The sequence below is a fragment of the Neodiprion pinetum genome, chromosome 1, assembly GCF_021155775.2.
Source record: "Neodiprion pinetum isolate iyNeoPine1 chromosome 1, iyNeoPine1.2, whole genome shotgun sequence".
NCBI lineage: Eukaryota > Metazoa > Arthropoda > Insecta > Hymenoptera > Diprionidae > Neodiprion > Neodiprion pinetum.
In genome coordinates, this window is record NC_060232.1 from 3,092,285 (window position 1) to 3,112,147 (window position 19,863).

Below are 19,863 nucleotides of genomic sequence, written 5' to 3' on the forward strand. Positions count from 1 at the left end.
AATAACGTTCTAATTAACCCGTATACAAACGGTATGATCGTCGGTAATCGAATCACACCACCCGAGTATACGCGGATAAATCATCAAGTCCAGCCGCGGCGCGCGGCGAGCCGCGGTAAAGTAGCCGGGAATAATTCACGGATGAGATCTTGGCGAACACCTCCAACCAATCTGATCGAGCCGGTGTAATAGTTATTGCCCGAGTGGCCGCAGTAGTTACCTACCTACACGGATAGTCGTACGCCTTCCACGTACACCGCAACAATAATCGGGCAGAGCTTTGGTACCGCGCGCGTTTGCTCGAGCCGCGATCGAGATCTGCGGCCTGCCTTGGAGTCTCTCTGGGCGTAGGTACGCGTCTCCGAACCGATCGGCGAGGCTCTACGTCGCAGACAGAGACAGAGAAAGCGTGAAGGTGGTAAAGGTTTTGAAAAGTGTAGCGAGCGCGAGGCGAACCAGAGACACGGACAATTATCCATTCGAGCTTTATACTCGGCGCTGTTTCTGCACGCCGTTTTGACTTGACTCGGCTCTCGCCGGCTCGCTGCACTTCGTCCTGGTATTACGCCCCCCGCTTTAACCTACACGGCCGAACCGGAGAGCCCGGTGTACCAGTCCTGCAGTGGTTACAGCGGTTGCAATGCACCTCCTAACGAGCCCGCTTTGTTTTGCGGTGCATGCATGCCCATGCTCCGTCTGCCCAACGGACGGTACTCGCTTCCACGTCCGCTATACAGGGTGTCTCTGTGACGAACCTGCCGGTCGACAAAATTGGAATTACGAAAGCTCCCGTCAAGGCGACGAATTTCGTTGGGAAATTCAAGTTTGGAATATTCGCTATCACGATTCTTACAAACCATTTTATACCACAATTATTGTCGATCAATACCAATTGTATACCTTGGCTATCACACTGTACAAGTAAATAAATTTTAAATGATTAACTAAATAAATTTCTCTGAATATTTAAATTGATCCTTCTTATGAGTCAAATTGATTTAACCTGGATAAATTTCTTACATATACTCGAACAGTGACTTTATTCACCATTATTGTAACATCAAATTTGGAAGATAATATTTTTTTCTACACATCGGCGAATCTGAAATACAAATAGCGAAGCGATATTTGATTATTGCCCGGAAGACACCGGGTATAGGAGAAACGAAGTGAGGAAGGGTATCTCCTCCGGAGCGACCGGTTCCATACATGGCTTTCGAAGGCTTCTTCTTCTTACACTAAGACTCGAAGACAAGCATCAGCTGCACCGTTTTCTCGCTAATGAGATGGAATTGAACGTGGCCTAAGATTTTTCTAGACTCTCTTTCGAAGCTGGCGAGTTCTCGCTGTATGGCGGAGTAGGTTGTGTGCAGGGGGGGTAGGGTGCGGGAGACGCGCGGCGGTTCGTTCTTATTTCGTTCTCCTCTAGTTCGTCGCGCGCGCGGCGCATTCTAACCGATCTGGAAAGAGTTTCTCGTTCGCGATCCGGCGAGCCGCTCCGCAGCGGCGTTCTTTGATACCAAATCGTTTAATTGTGTCCCATTAGCTCGCCGGTAAGGTATAATACGTGTAGAGGAAGACCGGACTCTTCTGCCCTTCCATTCCGCACCCCCTTCCCCCGTATCGCCACCGCGCCATTTAATTTCTGCGCCCCCATCATCGTCGGTCGGAACACGCGGACGTATATAATGCGAAGATCATCACGCTCGTTGCGAAATTCTACCCGTGCTTTATAATAATTGCGCTGATCGCAAAACCCGTCGGAGGTTTTTCCCTCCGCATTTCAAGGCGGCCGCATGGCAGCGGTGTTGAAAAATGAATGGCAAAAGCGTCATTTCAGCTGTGCTCCATCCCTTGAAACCGTTCAACCCCCTTCTCCTCTCTTAGCTGCATCATCCGTACGTGACGTAATGCCGATGTGACGCCAACGCGACGCCGGCTATCGGGAGCAATGGCCGTCCAGTCCGAGATCCAATGGATGCCACTTTTTTCACAAAAATTCTTATGCGACCATTGCTCGAAACATGAACGAGGATTTGAGCCGCGTATTCGAGGTCGTTTGGCAGATTCGGTCCCTCTCGAACTGGCCCCGTCACGTTTTTGGTATTCAGAACCGAGTCTGGAGGTATCGGATTTATGGAAATCGATAAACGGAATTCAGAAGTGCTGATTCACCTCATTAGCCATCCCGACTCGTTCGAATGCCACATCGAATGTTGTAATATTATCTCGACAAATGCATGAGGTTCCACCCCGAGTATGTCGAAGCTATTGATGTTTTTATTTCGTGTTTCAGGTAAGCAGAATATCACGGATGTAAGATGTTATATGGAAACGTGGTTCAACCTCGGTAAGTTCGTGTCGTTATTTCATTAATATAATACGTTTTCATTAAAAGAAATCCATCAATTCATCATCCGTGGACATTCGTCGTGAAAGGTGCGTCAAAGTAGCAAAAATTATCCTACAATCGCTATCGAATTTCCCACATCGTCAATGTTTCAAACACCCGTTCTCCCCCCCCCCCCCCCCCCTGACGCACAACGTCACCCCCAAGCGCAAGCATTCCGAAACGATCGAGGATCTGAAAATCCTTGGTAAAAGCAGCTGCACACCCGTGTACTGGTAAAATGTAAATCGGCCAAGGTATCGTGGGCGAAGATACGGCGCATGTATAAGCCGCGGAACCGATGGCAAGGGACAACGTGGCGTACCTTATACCATCCCGACCGGGAGCAAACTCATTACGAAGGAATACCTTCCTTATACCAAAGGCTAGAAGAGGCGACGCGAGGGTTACGGAGATGGTCGAAGCGTCGCCTCGTTCCCGGTCTGCACACGGAGGACTTCCTCCCTCTCGGAGGCAGCAACGAGCCTCTCTGCCTGACAGCCGGCTAGTGAGGATTTACGGCCGAGGCATTCGAACTCGAGGAGCCGCGGAGCGAAGCGCATGGTTTCATCGCATCGAGTGGGGCCAATGAGATTACGGGCCGCCGTAGGCGCCTGAGTCCACGGCTCTTGGCCTAGCTCGAGGACCGTATCAAGATAGCCAGGACGTGGTTCCCCGGTAGTCGTGCTCCCCCGATCCGGCGTGAGTTCCGCGACGTCCCTCCTCGCGTCATCGGCGTCTGTTGAACGGCTCGTTTAGTTATGCACTATTCGGCGGAAGGTTCGCGAGGAAAAACTGTCGATTTATACCTAGGCAAAAAAGACACCTCCGAGCGTAGAAATATGAGTCGCAAATTTTACGTCCCATTAAGACGGCGTGTAATGGGTTATATCTGGCGTTTAATCTGCACCAATTGCGGCATCACTTAACGTACCTAACCTAGACCTGTCAGCGACCAGATTCGACAGAAAGATATCACCGATGCTTAACGCGATTTGCGAAGATGCTGCAGTTGCACTTCGTATTTTATTCACCATTGAAAATTGCGAAATGCTTGAGATCTTATTTATTCGTTTATTTTTCCTTCCCCTTCTCACTACCCCCCAACCCCATGAAACGCGCTAGTGCGCGGTAATCGAAGCTTTCGAATTATCAACCGGTACCGACGAACCGCTGCGTTATAACGTATGTATAATACGAAAATCGAATCGACCCTGGATCCCGAAGAACCGACTGGTCGTTATAAATCTTGCGTGTTGTTCTTTTTGTTTCAATTGTATTTTACATCTCTCTTCCCTCTCCCGCTTTCTTCATCTCGAATATAAAATAAAAGGCACTGAATAACGTTATAATAAAGTCGTAGTTATATTTTACCTCGCGTACATGGAGTCCGAGCCGGTCGATTAATACCTGTTTTATGTACACGCTGGACGATCGTATAGAGACGTCTGTGCGGGTTTATATCGCGTTGCTGTACCTGTGCATAAGTAATAACAATAACAAAAACAACAACAATAATAACAATAATGAAAACAACAACACGAAACCAGCAACGGTACCGATATAAATAACAATGATAATAATTCGGTCGAAAAACGCCGGAACATCCTTCGATGATTATCAGCTCGTAAATCCCGGTATAAAGATATCGCGAGTAAATTGCCGGACGATCCAGTCCGTTCCACCAACACTCGGGGGTTTTGTCGACCATTTCGAACCCCTTCCTTCCTCCCTCCTCCTCCTCCTCCTCCTCCTCCTCCTCCTCCTCCTCCTCCTCCTCCTCCTCCTCCTCCTCCTCCTCCTCCTCCTCCTCCTCTTCCTCTTCTCACCCAACTCCTTTTGCAGACGTCGAGAGTCCCCGAAATGCGCGTACGTGTACGTGACGCATGCACACCGAATGGCACAGAGCTCACCTGCAAGTATCGGTGTTGGCTGTTGCACTGTGCTATGTTACACGTATACGTACAGGTAGGTAGGTATGTGTATAAAGGCGGAATATCGACGGGGCGGCAACAGACCAATCACGTGCCGGCTACTAATTTGCTGCTCTCAAACAGCTGCCGTTCTGCCGCCTATGCGCCCGGTTCCTGCAGATTCCCTCGCTGCTGCTTATAGGCGCTGCTGTGCACCCGATTCTTCGCCCGAGCCGATCGACCGGCTCACGCTGAGAGGCCCGATCGCCCTCCCTTGGTCCTCTCTCCGTCTTATTCTCCCCTCTGCCATAGCTCTCTTCCACTTCTTGTCCTTACCTCCTCATTCTTCGACCGCAGGCTGCAGTCGCCGTACCCTTGGCCCTCCGTCCGTCGACCGCCCTCCTGCCCGTATTCCTCGATGCGGACAAAACATTTCTTAATTGGGTTTCGTCCGGAGACGAGGAGCCGGCTGTTTTCTCTCTTTCTCTCCCTCTCTCTCTCTCTCTCTCGAGAAAGATCGCTTCGCTAGGTTTTCTTGTCCTTTCGTTCGCTTATTTATATTTATATATTTATCCTTTCGTTTGTTCACTTGTTTATCCTTGGTTTCCCCCTTGCTGCGAGCCCGAAACCGTATCGACGGTTTTTCCGCTCACGTGGTTGTTCGCTTTCACTTCACCTATAATCGAGCTGCTTCGCTAACTAATTCGCGTGGTCTTCCTCGTGGATGAACACCTCACCGATCCTCGGTTTTATCCAACTGCGCGCGCGTTGTTCAGCGGCCACTGGCCTCCCTCGTGTTTATACATAGTGCATTGCGTCGATGCGTGCCAGAAGCCTTCCTCTTCTTCTCAATGCACTCACTGTTGTGTCTGACTTTACACGCGCGCCTGTAATGGCTCTTTTTGCAAGACTGACCAAAAAAAAAAAAAAATGAAAGGGAAATAGAAAAAGAGGGAGGAAAAAAACGCCAGCTGCGATGCTCTCAATCTCTCCCTTTCTCCGCACTTTATGTTACGTAGGTACTCGATGCAGTTACATTTGCAGCGAATGATCTCGTTCGACGTGACGGATCTTCGTCACAAATCTTGACTCAATGATCGAGAAGGACGCTGGCTTGATTACGGGCTAGACGACGATGCATGTAAAAAGTATAAATTCCATTGATTAATGTATCGAGTGCGATATAGTTGAAGTAGACGGCATGAAATGAGCTCATGGCGGAATGTTTATACGGACCTCGAAGCTGGAACAACGATAGTCCCATACATGTATGAAACGAGTATATATAACGCGTTTCAAGTTGGTTATAGAAGCACGCCGTCGAGTTGCTGCAACGTCGTTAAGTCGGTCTTTATACCGAGCAATCTATAAAGCATAGGGATACAAGCGGATACCGTAGAAAAATCGGAAATAATAAGATCAGCCTTTGTCGCTGCGGCGGCCCCGTATTTCGCTATCGTCGACAGCAGCGGTGCAGCAGCAGCAGCAGCACCAGCAGCAGCAGCGGTGCAGTCGAGTTGCAGCTCGCAAGCCCGGCTATATCTGACGGAGAGAAGGAGAGAAAAAGGAAAAAGGGAGAAAAAGAACAGGGCGTTTGAGTAATGGCGGCGGGTCGCGATGCAGCGAGACGTAATGAAATCCAGCTTGCAAGCCGAGGTGTTTTGCTCCAATCCTTGCAGCGCAAAGAGCCCTGACCACCCCCGGTCACCCCTGACCCCTTGTGACCCGCACTGACCATTCTCAACCCGGACAACAAGGTCAACCTTTGCGGATTTCTCCTCGCCTAGTCGAGTCTCCGGACGCGTTTTTGCTTTCCAATATACAGCCTGCCGCGTTTTTTTTTTTCCTTTTTTTTTGTTCCTTTTTTCACTCCGAACGTTCACAACCCGATTTTTTACACCTCCGCTTTTCCTAACGCCACCTCAATTCATTGTTTACCAACTTTCACCGAATTTAGACGCCCGTGCGCTCCCCTGCAGTTACCGGGACACAAAAAGTCGAGAGAGGCAAAAAAAAAAAAAAAAGGGAGGAAGGAAAAATCATAAAGGGGATGAAATTTATGGGGGCTGTTTGTATACACACCTCGAGTCTTGAACCGGCTTCGGTGATTCTCCGCTTTGTTCTCTTATTTGCGAAAGGGCAACGGGAAATAATTTGAGAAAGAGATTACATACCATTGAAACGGGTTGGAGTTTGTCAATGACGAAAAAAAAAAATCAAATCAAATTGATAAAACCCCGGATGGGAATTGGTTGGAACCCATTGGTTCTTCACTCGGGAACTTTAATCGATGGTGAATTAAGGATCACGCGCCAAAATCAAGGCTATCGGGTTATCGGAGTAAAGGCTGGAGGATCCTAGACGTGCTAAAGAAAAGGAGAGAAAAAACCCTCGAATTAAATAAATAAAACATGAAACCCTTATGTAGCAATCTAAAGACGGCCGAGTATTGAAGTTGGCAACCATATTCTTGCCAATTCTTTTCAAGGGCTTCCAGCCGTATAAGCGTAAAATATGCCAAAAATTTCTCTTGAATATAAATTGACGGTACCAGGATTTGAAAAACTTGCAGATGTCCTGAAAACGATCGATCGTATCATTTCTCACGATAGAGCTTCGCCCTGTTTTCTTTGGTATGAAGGGAGCCTCTGTTTCGAAACTCTCCGACACTCAGAGGCAACCAAACATGAGCCAAAACCAGACGAGTACGAAGGATCGAGTTGAAAAACGATAAAATAAGACGCATCGAAGGCTCGTTGGCAGCGTTTTTCAGACGCATGATTTATAACGATCACAGCCTGACTCAGCGGTCCGGAAAAACAGGCACCGATAAATCGCGCACAGATCTTGGTTGACCAATAAAAGTATGGCTTGCGAGGATGAGGGTTAAAGAGGAGACGAAAAAAAAAAAATAAAATAAAAATAATAACAAAAATAACAATTCAACGACGGAAAGCGACCGCCTGGCTTTTTGTTTTTTCTCCCAAGCTGGGATAGTAATTAAAGTTAGAATTGGACAGGGTCGGTGCAAGTTCGACGCGTCGCAGACGGCACCAAAGGGAGAAAGGGAAGGCTATACGGCACCCTCAGGGTGACGGCCTGAGCTATTGCCCAATAAAATGACGCGGGCAGTCGTGGTCGAAATGGCGTTTCGATTGATACTATTATTGTTATGGGTGACCTGGGACGCCCAAGGGTGACCAGGGAAGATAGCGACACGCGGGTCGCACCTAAGGGATATAAAAGGGCGACCCAAGCAGCGCGGGAACCGAAACAGACGAGGTCGAATTCCCGGATTCTGCAGAGCAGTCCCGGAAAAAATTTGATTCCGTTATCGCACAGCTGCGTAAGCCTGCCCGCGAAAAGAAAAGCGGCTCGTATGTCAGGAGAAATGAAGTTTTTCTGCTTGTATAACGTTTCCTGAACCCCGCAGGAAAAGAATATAGACGAGGCTATATAAGGGCTCTCGAGAAGCGTGCGAGTTTACTTGAAATATTGCCAATTTGTAGAATGCCGAGTTATACAGGCTTGATTGCGTCGGGGGCCCAAAAACAATCAATTTACCCGCGGCGGTACGCAGCCGGTGATGGTATGCAAATCAATTCGGCAGTTTCCAATGATTTACAAGAGTGCGTTGTTCAATTTGTTTAAGTGTATCCCGATTCCATCCGCGTGGTTGCAAGCTCGAGCTTGCGGGAAGAAGAGAGGGCGCAGGGCGCAAACCACGCACCTTGAACCTCGCCCGCCATTCAGGCCGGATGTTCGACGAAGAAATCTAAAGTACCGACAGCTCACGTCTTTCTCCCGAAAAATGCATCGGCTGACTGGTTATATGTGGAGAGTATAAGACGTGGGGCGCCCTTATGCGAGAAGGCGAAATTTAAATATAACTAAAAGGTCTTGTGGCACAATCCAGGAATAGCGTTTGCCTTCTGGCGGTTGATTTGCCTTGCATGAAGCTTACGGCGGCGGTTCTGAGCCGTATGGAGAAGAGGAAGAAGAAGAAGAAGAAGAAGAAGACGAAGAAGAAAGAGGCGTTTCTTGGTGTATACGTAGCGCCGGAGAGCTTCGCGAAACGCTTCGGGGTAAACCTAGGCGTCGCGACGCCGTCGTCCCTCTTCTATTCTTTATCTTTTTACGCTCCAACGTCCTCCTAGAACGCAACCCCCAATCCCCCGCCCTCATTCCACCCGTATCACCAACGGTATGCAACGCTGTGTGTTTTATGCAAATGTAATCAGATTGTTTGCGATTTTCTCTGCTACCGCCGTTCTTCCAACCAACCTACATATACTCCGAGCCCGGATATACTGCATAATCCCCCCCCTCTTCCTTGCGAGTTTACGAAACAAACACCGACTATTGACGCATGCGGGTCATTTCGATTCTTGTTTTTCTCTTACTAAACTTCACAGTCGCTCGAACGAAATTACAAGCCGTAGATTTTCTCTTTCTTTTATTTGAGCAAAGTTTCTTCCATACTGCAATTTGACAGTTTATGAAACTTCCGTTTAAATTTTAATATTAATAATATTTCAATATTATCAACATCGCACAGAGTAGCGTTATATTTAGAAACTTTTTTTCATATATTTTTTCAAGAATATATTCGATCGGATGACCGGTTACTTTTCTTTTCCTGCAGTACCTCCGTCATATTGAAATCACTCTTGTTATACCTATTCCGTTTTACAGAGAATAAAAAAGAAACGTGGTTGATTGCATACAAATTCTCTTCAAAGATCATCACAAACGTCAACCTAGCTTAAGCAAAAAATTGTCTACATCATGTAACACCGATAATTACAACCCTTCTATGATGACCGGTGTTGAACTCCCCTCCCCATAATAAAGAGAAAATTTTACGCAAAAGTTTCGAACAAGCAGGAATTCCACCCACCGTTTACAGTATAATAAATAAATAATATAATCATGTTTGGAATTTGCCGATCGTGTATAAATAATAGGATAATATTTTGATCACGATCGTGCAGCGTGCAGTGAACTGCAGTCACGGAGCTGCGATGACCGGTTGGACAAGCGGCGGAGCGCATAATCAGGGATAATTTGCGCCACGGCACTCAAACTTGCACACATATATCACCATCGATACGCCGCATCAGAACTGGTAAATACCGGCTACCGTTTCATCCGGCGAGAAAGATGAAGTACAGTACATGATACAGAGATCGAACCAGTTTCGCACCCCAAAGCTGAAAGGGGCACCCGACGGAGCGAGAGAGATAAATAGAGGGGATCGTCGCTTGCGGTGCGTCGAAGTGGAGTCGAGGAGTGCAGGCTGACTGCGTGCACCTCGTTCTCTGTCCTCCTCCTCTCACCACTGTTCGTACCTTCAGCCAAGGTGTGTGTATGTATGTATGCGCGCATGCATACCCTGCATATCTCTCGGCACATACGTGCCTCCATCCCTCCGCCCCTTGCGGATGTACAGATATAGATGTAGCTAACGGGGGCGGTTGGGGGGCGGGAGCGTTGGTGCATGCTTTGCCGTGATGGCAGTAACTCCGGAATCCTGGGGGCTTAAGCTCGCGCGGCGAGGATCAACGGGAAACTTCCCGTCGAAGCTTAAAGGCTTCGCGGTCGCTCGCTCTCTCCGCCTCCACCCCCTCCACCCCCGCCTACCGCGTCTCCACCCCCTCGCTGCCCTCGCGGCGGGGCCGCCAAAAGTACTTTGCGAAAGGTTAACGAGCCACCGCGATCTCGGACCGTGCACCGATCTTCCGCGTCCACGCGACTCTTGTCATTTTTTCAAATTTAAGGGGAAAGGGTCAGCCTTCGTTCCGGCAAAACTGGGAGCCGGTTGAATAATCGGAATACCTACGACTACGAATACACGTGGAAAACTCCCGGTGATCGCGATTTGAAACGATGCAGATTCGGAAGACCTTATACTTCGCGCTGCTGTTCCGCTTTGCGATTTTCTGCACAAGGCGTTGCGAGGTAGCCGCTAAGCTAGACAAAGAACCGCGAGAATGCGGGGCAATTTATTAATTCTTAACAGCAACAAATCACGGTTCATTAGAGGCACCCATTATTACGAGGCGATTGTACCGTCGCGAAGAGAGGATACTTCCTAGCAATTTGTCAGCCCCTTTACTGTATCCGCATCCCTGTTTTGCGGACGATGTGTATATACATATATATATACCTACCCGTCTCTTTCTCACTCGCGTAAATATCTATAACTATAGGTATATACAATAAAACCGACCCTTTGGAAATTGCCGTTGGGTATGCGTGAGATACACACTGCAATGCTGCCACCGTATAAAGAGAGATAGGATGTATCTAATAAAGACATTAATATCAGCCACAAGTGTATCTAGATAAATTCCCGTGGTGAATTCTACCGCGGAGGAAAGTTGCGAACTTTGCCTTGAGGCGGATTGGAAGGGGGGGGGGGGGGGGGGGGGACTAGACTTTGGTGGGAAAGGGAAGGAGGAGGAGGAGGAGGTAAGGAAGGGAACGAATGGTGGTCACGTATGCGAATAGATTATACGATCACGATTTCACGACTTGAAAACCCGGTGGCTGCGGCTATAACATCGCACGAACCATCTTTGTTGCTTTGCTGCTTGCGTTTATGCGGAACGCCGACTCGCTGGTAAGATGAAAAAATATAGTAATAATAACAGCAGCGGCAACACCAAGAAAAACAAGAATATTTGAAAAGATGGTAATTTTAAGCGATCCATCAAGAGGATTGAAAGAAAGAATAAGAAAAAAAAAAGAAGAAAAATACACCTCCAGAGCGAGAGAGAAAAATCATCGCGTCGCAAATACATGTATGCCAGTTTATACGTACATACATGTATAATAAGATATCGTCTATGTCATCTCTTCTCTCGAGAAGCCTGATGACAGTTCATACTTTTTATAGCTTCATTATCGCTTACCTCGATAAATAATCGTTATGAATTCCTCCTCGTCAAGGTCATTGAAAATGGTTGCTCGGTGTTCCGAACAACAGAGAAAAAGAGAGAAGTAGGATGACGCGGTCGATAATTAACCCGGGATGTTAATCGGTGTTATAAATCAATAGCGTTACAATGTTTTCGCATTTATAGTTTTTTATATATACATATATATATATATTTTTTTTTTTTTTTTCATCCCTCCTAATCAACCGTAATTCAGGTATAATTATACATCCACTGACCGTGAATTTTTTTTCTCCCAACCTTTTAACGCCGATCGGTGAACAACCGACAAGTGCAGAAGCGCGAGTCTTTCATCTCTCGTTCCCGGAATGATGGCGACTTAGCAGCCAGGGCGTTTTGTCCGCCCGTGGGCGAGGCTCCTGTAATGGGAACGACAGATGCTGAGCGGACGCCATATTCCGGGGAAAGAATCCATTGGGACTCGGGATTGACTATCGGGGTCGCACCCAAACCCTCCGAGCCCAACCTGCGACCCTCCGATCCCGAAAAGAAGGCTGTGATGCACAGACGGATGGACGGGTAGGTAGATCGGGTTACCCACCTTCCGACACAAGCGCCGATCACCGCCCCCATCCGTAACAATTTCTCTGATTAGCTTCACCGGCTTACAATTCGCCAATTTACCCAAAAACTCGTAAAGCATCGACTGCCATAGGACCGCAGTCCCACATGCACAATATCGCACGCACGTGTCTCTCTGCACGGCGAAACGAGGAGGGATGAAAGCGCGAGTGAGACAATAGAGAAAGGGAGAAAGAGAGAGAGAGAAAGGGAGAAAGAGAGAGAGCGAGAAGGGAGGGAAGGTATACGGTTAGCCGCCATATGCGTGGCACATCTCTCACCTCTCTGGACCCAAAACCGAACTAATCTATTTTTGGAACATTAATAATCGTACCGTTCGTTCGCATCGAATTTCCCCGCAACCCCCCGCGTGTTCGGTCATCACGAATTTCGACAATTATAATAATTAGATATTATTACGTGTGCTTATATACGTACAAATTGAAGCTCTGGAAACTGTAAAAAAAAAAATTACCGTGTTAAAATTGACCAATAGTGGCCGGTGTGGACTACCGTAGAACAATTCTTGTGGTCAATTGAGAACTTGAACGTCAGTCGATGTTAAATTAACATAAAAAAATATTCCATAGAAGTCTACACCGCATTTTTTTTCACAATTACCGAACGTGCTCAAGGCTGTACGTAAAGTTATGAAAGGTTGAAAAAGGTTCGGTAATTTATAACCATCAGGCGTCATTCAGCCGCGCTGGTATCACGTACAATAAGTCGATTATGGTTTGTGGCTAGATGCTGGGGCAGAGTAGGTATACATAATACGGTGGATCGAGTGCATACGAGTGCAGGGTGGTATTTTTCCCCCGGGATAAAATGGTCACGAACAAGTATAAAGACGCCGTATCCCAACCGGCAGCATCTTCATACTTACACGCTGGGTATAGTTTCACGTTCGTCGCATAACTCTGAACTACAGCCAGCCATTGATTACCGGGTGTGGGGCTAGAGCGGCGTCTTATCTTCCCCTCGCACGCCCCTGCCTGCTCCGTACAATCGTTCCTCGGGCTTGAAAATCCCCCAACCTTGAAATACCCCCGAGTTCATCCCCGGAATTAATATCTCCAGCTCGTCCGGCGGCTCGTTCATCACACTTTGTCGACCCCGCGCGTAAAACGACGTGAGTCACATTGCGAATTATTGCATCCATATTACCCGAACGGCGAACTGCGCCGCGGCAAGGCAAGAAAAACGCCAAAGGACGGATCGCGGGTTTGCCTCGCGAAACGAGTCCTCGCGGATTCCGGTCCGTAACGTTTCATCGGGTGAAAACTCGCTGCCTCGTTCAGGCACGAGATCGCCGTGTACAATTTCAGCGTAAAAGGATAACGAGGAGCTAGCTGCTCCAGCTATGCAGAGAGATATCGCGTATGCGGATAAGAAAATTGCCCTGCTCTACTGCCCTGTTGGGCAATTGAATCATGCGAACTTTTTGCACTTCTGTATTGAAACGCGAGCCAGTGTACGAGGGGGGTTCTTAAGAGATCCATGTGTATATAATTTCTTACTCAGGTTACATAATACATATAATTGTACCAACACGGCTCTTGTAATCCGTACACTTTACAACCGTTATTAAGGCTTTCATTCCGCAAACCCTATCAGTCTTCGTGTTAATGGTTAATGAGCTCGCGATAAATTCCTTCACACAGTTCGTTTTTCCTAATATCGAAAATTGCTCAACTTTCTAATACGGGTTCAGAATTGAAAATAGCGCAGAATTCTTTTCTTTCTATTCGTGCATTTTTCCCCGCCGTGATTTTTTTACCTGTCCACCTAGCGAATTGACCCATCCGGACGTTGCTACAGTTCTCACCGCACGACTAATAAAAAGAATAGTTTGAAAATTTCCGAAACAAGATTAGCCCATACTCGAAGATGCTGTGTCCGATTGTTTGGAGGACCGTTTGCCGGATTCGCGATTCAATCTAAAAAAATCCCTTACTATAACATCATCGTATACCGTTCAACAATTGGAGTCCAGGTGAAAAATATCGCATGCATGTCGAAGCAAGACATGCGCAAGTATCGGACTCCAAGGTCCGAAGGATTGGCGACGGAGTGGGAGGGAGAGGGGGGAGGGAAAGGGGCGGAGAGATTTCGCAGAACATGCACACGGGACAAGGCGGAGGAGGGCATGTACTCATTTTTGACAAGGGTTATTTCTTGCGTCCGTTGCCCAAGGATCCGGCGAATGACGCGATGATGACGAGCCGCCATCTCGCCGCAACTTGGGAGGTCCGCTGTTGATATTCCCCCCTCCGTTACCCCCCGTGACTCCGGCGTACCGGTCAGTCCCTTTCGAACACCGGCCTCCCCCTCTCCTCCCTCCTCACTCCTCTCGCCTCTCTCTTTCTCTCTTTCTCTCTTCGCCCTTACCCTGCCCTCGTATCTCCGGGCCTTGCGCTTCTTGCGCAGGTAAACTTCTATTCTCCTCGAGCGGAGTTGGTCGGGCCCCGCCGCCCCCTGTTATCCGGGGTCCAGACCCTCGGGAGACGTACGAGAGACGGAGCGGAGGGTGGGGCGAGGGAGGCATGAGACCTCGGAGCACGCCACGATCATATTTTTTGCATCCTCTTCGCGAGACGTAGAGCCTGAGTGTGAGTGAGCCGATGAAAATGGTGGACCCGCAGCATTCCGGGCCGGAGGATGTATTATCGGCGAGTAGAGGTATCTCTCCGTTTCGTAAGAGGATTCGGAGTCACTGCCTGCACCTATTTAACCGTGACCGTACGACGATGACGGTTATGAATTGACCGGAGGGGGGTGAACCGGAAGAGAGCTGGTGACCGCGAAGGGCGGAGAAAGAGGAGAGGAGAACCGAAGGGTGGCGCGAAAGAGGTTTTGGCGTATAAGCGCAATCGCTGCAGCATCGATAAACGCAACGTCGGTAATAACCGGCAATTTGCGAGGACTTTTAGTTAGGCAGCTCGCGTACCCGGCATTCGTGAACGGGTCGGGGATCCGTAAGAGATGGAAGGGGTAATTGCTATAAGAGGGGTTGGTCCGTTGGCTGCTTCGTTCCTATGTCTTCTCGGCATTCTGCCGCTGATATATACGTAGGTATATACATATACGTATATACATCCCTCGGTAAAGAGAGGACGTGGTTTTCTCATCGACTTGTGCAGGACCAACCGCGTGACGCGAACCGAGTGGCCAAGAACTTTGGTTGAAAAATGTCGAACGCCGTCAACCGATTCCCCCGACCCTTCTTCTCAAAATTATACATAGGCAGGCCGATATTTGTCTGCACGTCGTTAAAAGCCCCTTCATCGGCCCGATTACATTAAACGTGTATACAGTTTTATACGGCGACCGTTTATCTCTCCGGTATAGATTGCAAAAATTTCAGCGAAGTGAAATGTTGCAGAGAAAATGGAAGAGTAAAAGTAATCTGCTATTCCTTTCCATACCTCTCGACTTTACAAGCGATTCTAGCAACGTTCACCTGCGTACGTTTCGTAGTATAAATACATTAACGCGTTGTCGTAGATCGGGTAGATACAATTATGTATTGCGTGCGGATCGACGTATTGCGTAAACCTGTACCGACACTATAACTTATACAAAGGGCCGAAAGCCTCGAGATATCCTGTCGGCGCGCAAAGGTCGAAGTGGATATCTTTATAAGAGCTTAATTCGTGGGGCGTGTGATGCGCTAATGACTACCTACGCTCTCTATAACATAATCACATCCTACGCCTAACCCTCTTATACAGATACACTATAAATCCAAGTATATTGACCGTCGGGTGTGTGCGTGTATATTTACATGTATATTCTTAGCTTCTCTATACATGTATACTGATTTATACTCGGCACGGCCGGCCGTAACTTTAAAATTATATCAATTCCCTTTTCTAAGCGTGCGGAAAAATTTTCTGTCGCGTATATTATTCGCGCACAAGGGTGAAAATTGCCACTGTCCGCACGTCTAGGTAGGTATACGTGCATAGGTAATATATAATACGTCCTCCCTGATATTAGCCATCTTCGGATGTAGTCGGTTATATTCGCCGAACTGAGGGAGCGAGTTCGCTTATATTGGAGAATGACGTATATTCGCGGATATTATAGACGGTGAGGTTTACGTGGATTGTGTTTTACGGAGTAGAGTATATTTATGACAAAGTAGTCGCATCTCGATTGGCGTTATTCAACTGCAGGGTGGCCAGTTTATTCTCTCCTTTTACACACCTACTATATTTCTTCTCTCTTTCTCTCCCCCTCTCTCTCTGACCTCCTCTGTCTGACGTTTTTTCTTTTTTTTTTTCTACGTTTCTGCAATAAAGTACGCCTATCTAATCAAACTATAAAATTGATGGGGTTCTCCTATCGCTCGCGAGACCCACACATCTGTCTCTTTTTCCAAAGTTCGGTGAAATACAGCCCCCCTGCACAGTCGTCGCGGTAGTTCCATGGACCCGATCTATAGCCGCCGCCTCGTATCCTGAGAATGGTAAAAACGATCTGAAAGCATCGCGCCGCGGTGCTGCGCCATTGTCATTCGTATATTAACGTCGCTTTCAAACTCGTTTGATTATTATTCTCATAGTTCAGCCGCAATCAACGCGGACAGAGTAATTGCTACCATAAATTTGTCCTTCGGGTTATTGCCATATACAGGTACATACGTACAGATTTTCTTTTCAGGCTAGAAGTCGCAAGTAGAAAACTTGATTTTTTGTTGTTCTTTTCATTTGATAAAACGAAGAACCGAAGACTGGAATAATTATAATTTTTACGCAGCTCAGATATGTCGGATAGAAAACAGAATCCAACATGGCTGTTGGTAAAATGATAAAAGAGATTAAAAGGAAGTTGCTGGCGGAGGCTGACCTGCGGAGACCTAATCTTTTTATTTAGTTTCTCTCTCTTTCTCTCTCTTTCTCTCTCTCACTCTTTCTCTCTCTTTTTCCGTAAGTGCTCCGTGTCCACCTATTTCTCATAAATTTGAATTAATTTACATGTATTTGAATTTACTGCTGGCCATACTTTATCAAAGCAATTAAGCTTTTAAGCTCGCATTTGCATTAATCCCCTGTTTATAATTACTCTGACTTTGAAGGAATTCAAAAGTTTCGGCTGCGGCAAGGACGCATGCGTCTCGCGCAACGTGTTGTAGATTTTATCCGGTGACGTGCCGGAGTTCGGACTTTCGATCGCCGCGATCCTCGTGCGGTACGTACATACCTGCCCAGAAATTTTTACAAGAACACTTGACAACCCGAAACTCTGCGCCACCAGATGAGATACCCGATTGCGGACCCCGCAGTGAGGAAGAAAAAATACACAAGTAAAAAAAAAAAAAAAACGGAAAGAACCACGTAATTGACCACAATCGATGTATAATCGCACCCTAATTGTTCCCGATTACGCATGTACCTTACAACCGTGCCAACGTATATAACCATGCAAGGTAATTACGCTCTGCGAGGTTCACAGTTATATGTATACTTCAAGGAAGAATCGATTAGCGAACTACGTTTCCCTTAATATACGATCGGTTGATTGTTTGTAAGTAATTGGACTGCAGCGGTGCACACATGCTTGTATGCACCTGCAACGCGTAAGCTCGCTTCTTAACGTATACGAACCGTATTTGAGGTCCAAAAAATACAGAAATCAGTATATTATAGTAATTATTTCACCGGAGATTGGATGCGAAGTATCAATCAACCAGCACGTAAAATGTTATCGATGCAAATACCAGACAAACTGTTGACACGTCGATTATACCTACTCGTATGTGAGGTAATTATGCACCATTTCCATTAGACGTGCGTATTGTAACAAGCAGAGAAAACTGGAATCAACGGAGCTTATTCTTCCACGCAGCTTTTTTCACACGGGTTTATAAATGGAAAAAAATAAGAAATTGGATTCTGATGGAAAAAGAATCCGGAGAAAAGTACTGCACACACGGTTTGGGGGACCAAGTTTCAATTTTCCGGAACATTACCTCCGTGAGTACGAAATTGGTGCGCTTATCGGTAGATTCGACGAGACAATTCGGAATCGCTCTCGAGTGATTATGCGTGCACGTAACAGTATATCAGTACATTCGACACCGTTACGTGTAAAATGGTAAACGGCATATCGTGTGTCCGTCAAATACCGGTTTTCCGAGTCTTACAAAATTTCTCTGAAATGTCCACCGTGATGCAGTAAACTCGCTTGAATGAGGGAGAAAATCCTGTATGGTGTTACAGCGTAGAAGCGAGTTAAGGATAATTCCAAGGAGTTGGCGCACCCCTTAGCTGGAAAGCCGAAGGTGTAGAAACACGCGTGTACATCACGCATACGTAGGTACGATACATTTTGAAGTGGAAACCAGACGCCCCTCGCACACGCTGTGTCATCCGGCATTGTGTGTCACCGTGTAAAACGGCGTCGCGCGTTTCAAAGTCGGGTCGACGAGACACCAGCTAGAGCCGAGGTTAGACGGGACTGCGGGATAAGGATGAGGAGGAAGAGGAGGATGAGGTGGGCGTCGCAAGGTGCGCGCTAGGCCGTCTCGCGTGCGGAGCATTGGTGTCGCCGGTTTGGATTTAGTGCGTGAGCGCGTGTTGGCGTTGCGCGCAGCGCACTTACGTCTCTGCGCACTCGTCGTCCCTGGGATCGTTGTGCATTTTGTGCGTCGCGGTGCGAGCCAAGTGTTGGATATAAGGTGTGTACAATGTGTCCATGTTGTACCCTCCGTACGAATATACACGGGTTTCGCCGGTGTGTGACGAGGGTACGTGTATATTCCTGATCCTGACTGCAGCATCACCGGCAGCAGCAGCGGCAGCAGCATGGCTGGCAGAGGGTGTGGGGAACGAAGCCGAGGCTCTATTCAAAGCGGATGATTCAGTGGCCGCTGCTGCAGGGGATAAGATCTCCTGGTCCGCCGCCTCGTTCATCTTCCTACTCACCGGCGAAACGACTTTCCTCGGTTCGAGAGCCAACGACCAACGAACCGACCAACCTGTACGCAACCAGCCGAACGACAATCCTTTCCGTTTCTTCTTCGACTTGTTCGTAGATAGCGGGAACCGAGTCGTTCCAACGATCGCGGTTCGGCCGGTATAGGAACTCTAGCCGCGGTTATCTTGAGAAGCCCGGGTATACGCGTTACCTGCCTGTATTCCCGCGAACGGGGCTCGTCGGGAACCTTCTTTATTTCACCCCCGTTTTTACCGTACCCGAATCCCCCTTTCGACCTAGACGCGTCAACCGTAACGATTCCCGAATGCCAGCAAAGTAAGTTTGATACGCAGGGAGCTGTGGATTTTTTGGCACCAGAAATCGCCGCCCGCGGGGCGCACCCCGTTATAACACCGGAATCGCGAATGAAGTAGCCTGCATGCAACGCGGCCACTAGTTTCCTAACTTTCTGATTTATCGCTGTTCATTACTACATCCGCAAACCGTCGAATAATACTCGAGCCCCCGTGTTAACAACTGCATGTAAAACCCACGAATCACAGTCCCGGCAGCCAACGAGCCATCGTCATAGGCAACCCGCTCGATAGAAGGCTAATTTCGAATCTATACTCTCCACCGTTTCACGCAAAACTTATCAACCCCACTTTTCGCAATCATCTGCGCAAACATGCAGGCAACTTTTAACGCGTCTTCAAAGTTAATTTCACCATTTCGCCTTCACACGATGTAACGCTGATATTAACATAATACTCTCGAATGGTCAACAATCACGAGGTTGTATAAAGTGAAAATATAATTTTTGGTTAAATGCAAAAGAATTTTTAAATTCGGGTATTCTTTTCTTCAAATAATCTTACAACCGTAATCACGCGCAAAATTTATAGTCGCACCTCGATTTAGCCAAATAGCCCCTAATCTTCATCTTCACTTTGAATTCTCACCTCATTCGTGACTCTCCTGCAATTATTTGAGGTCGGTGAGGAATATCGTTGTTGGAGCACTATGGCGTCTCTCGTCCATGGAACCGGCTCGCCCCACCTAAACGGAGTCCTGGAGCCGGTACGGGGCCCCCTGGGGCCTAAAAAGACCCGGG

The 19,863-nt window shown here is 47.6% G+C and overlaps 1 protein-coding gene across 4 annotated transcripts in view; it reads left to right on the forward strand.

Annotated features, from left to right (window-relative positions):
* The window catches only part of Ubx (ultrabithorax), a 119,152-nt gene that overhangs the window by 52,599 nt on the left and 46,690 nt on the right, over positions 1-19,863 (forward strand). For 3 of the 4 annotated variants that reach the window (XM_046624120.2, XM_046623951.2, XM_046624038.2), the window contains exon 2: positions 2,297-2,350. The exons of the other annotated variant lie outside the window; for it this stretch is intronic. In XM_046624120.2, the coding sequence (XP_046480076.1) occupies positions 2,297-2,350 (54 nt within the window). The remainder of the gene's footprint in view (positions 1-2,296; positions 2,351-19,863) is intronic. 4 annotated transcript variants of the gene reach the window in all.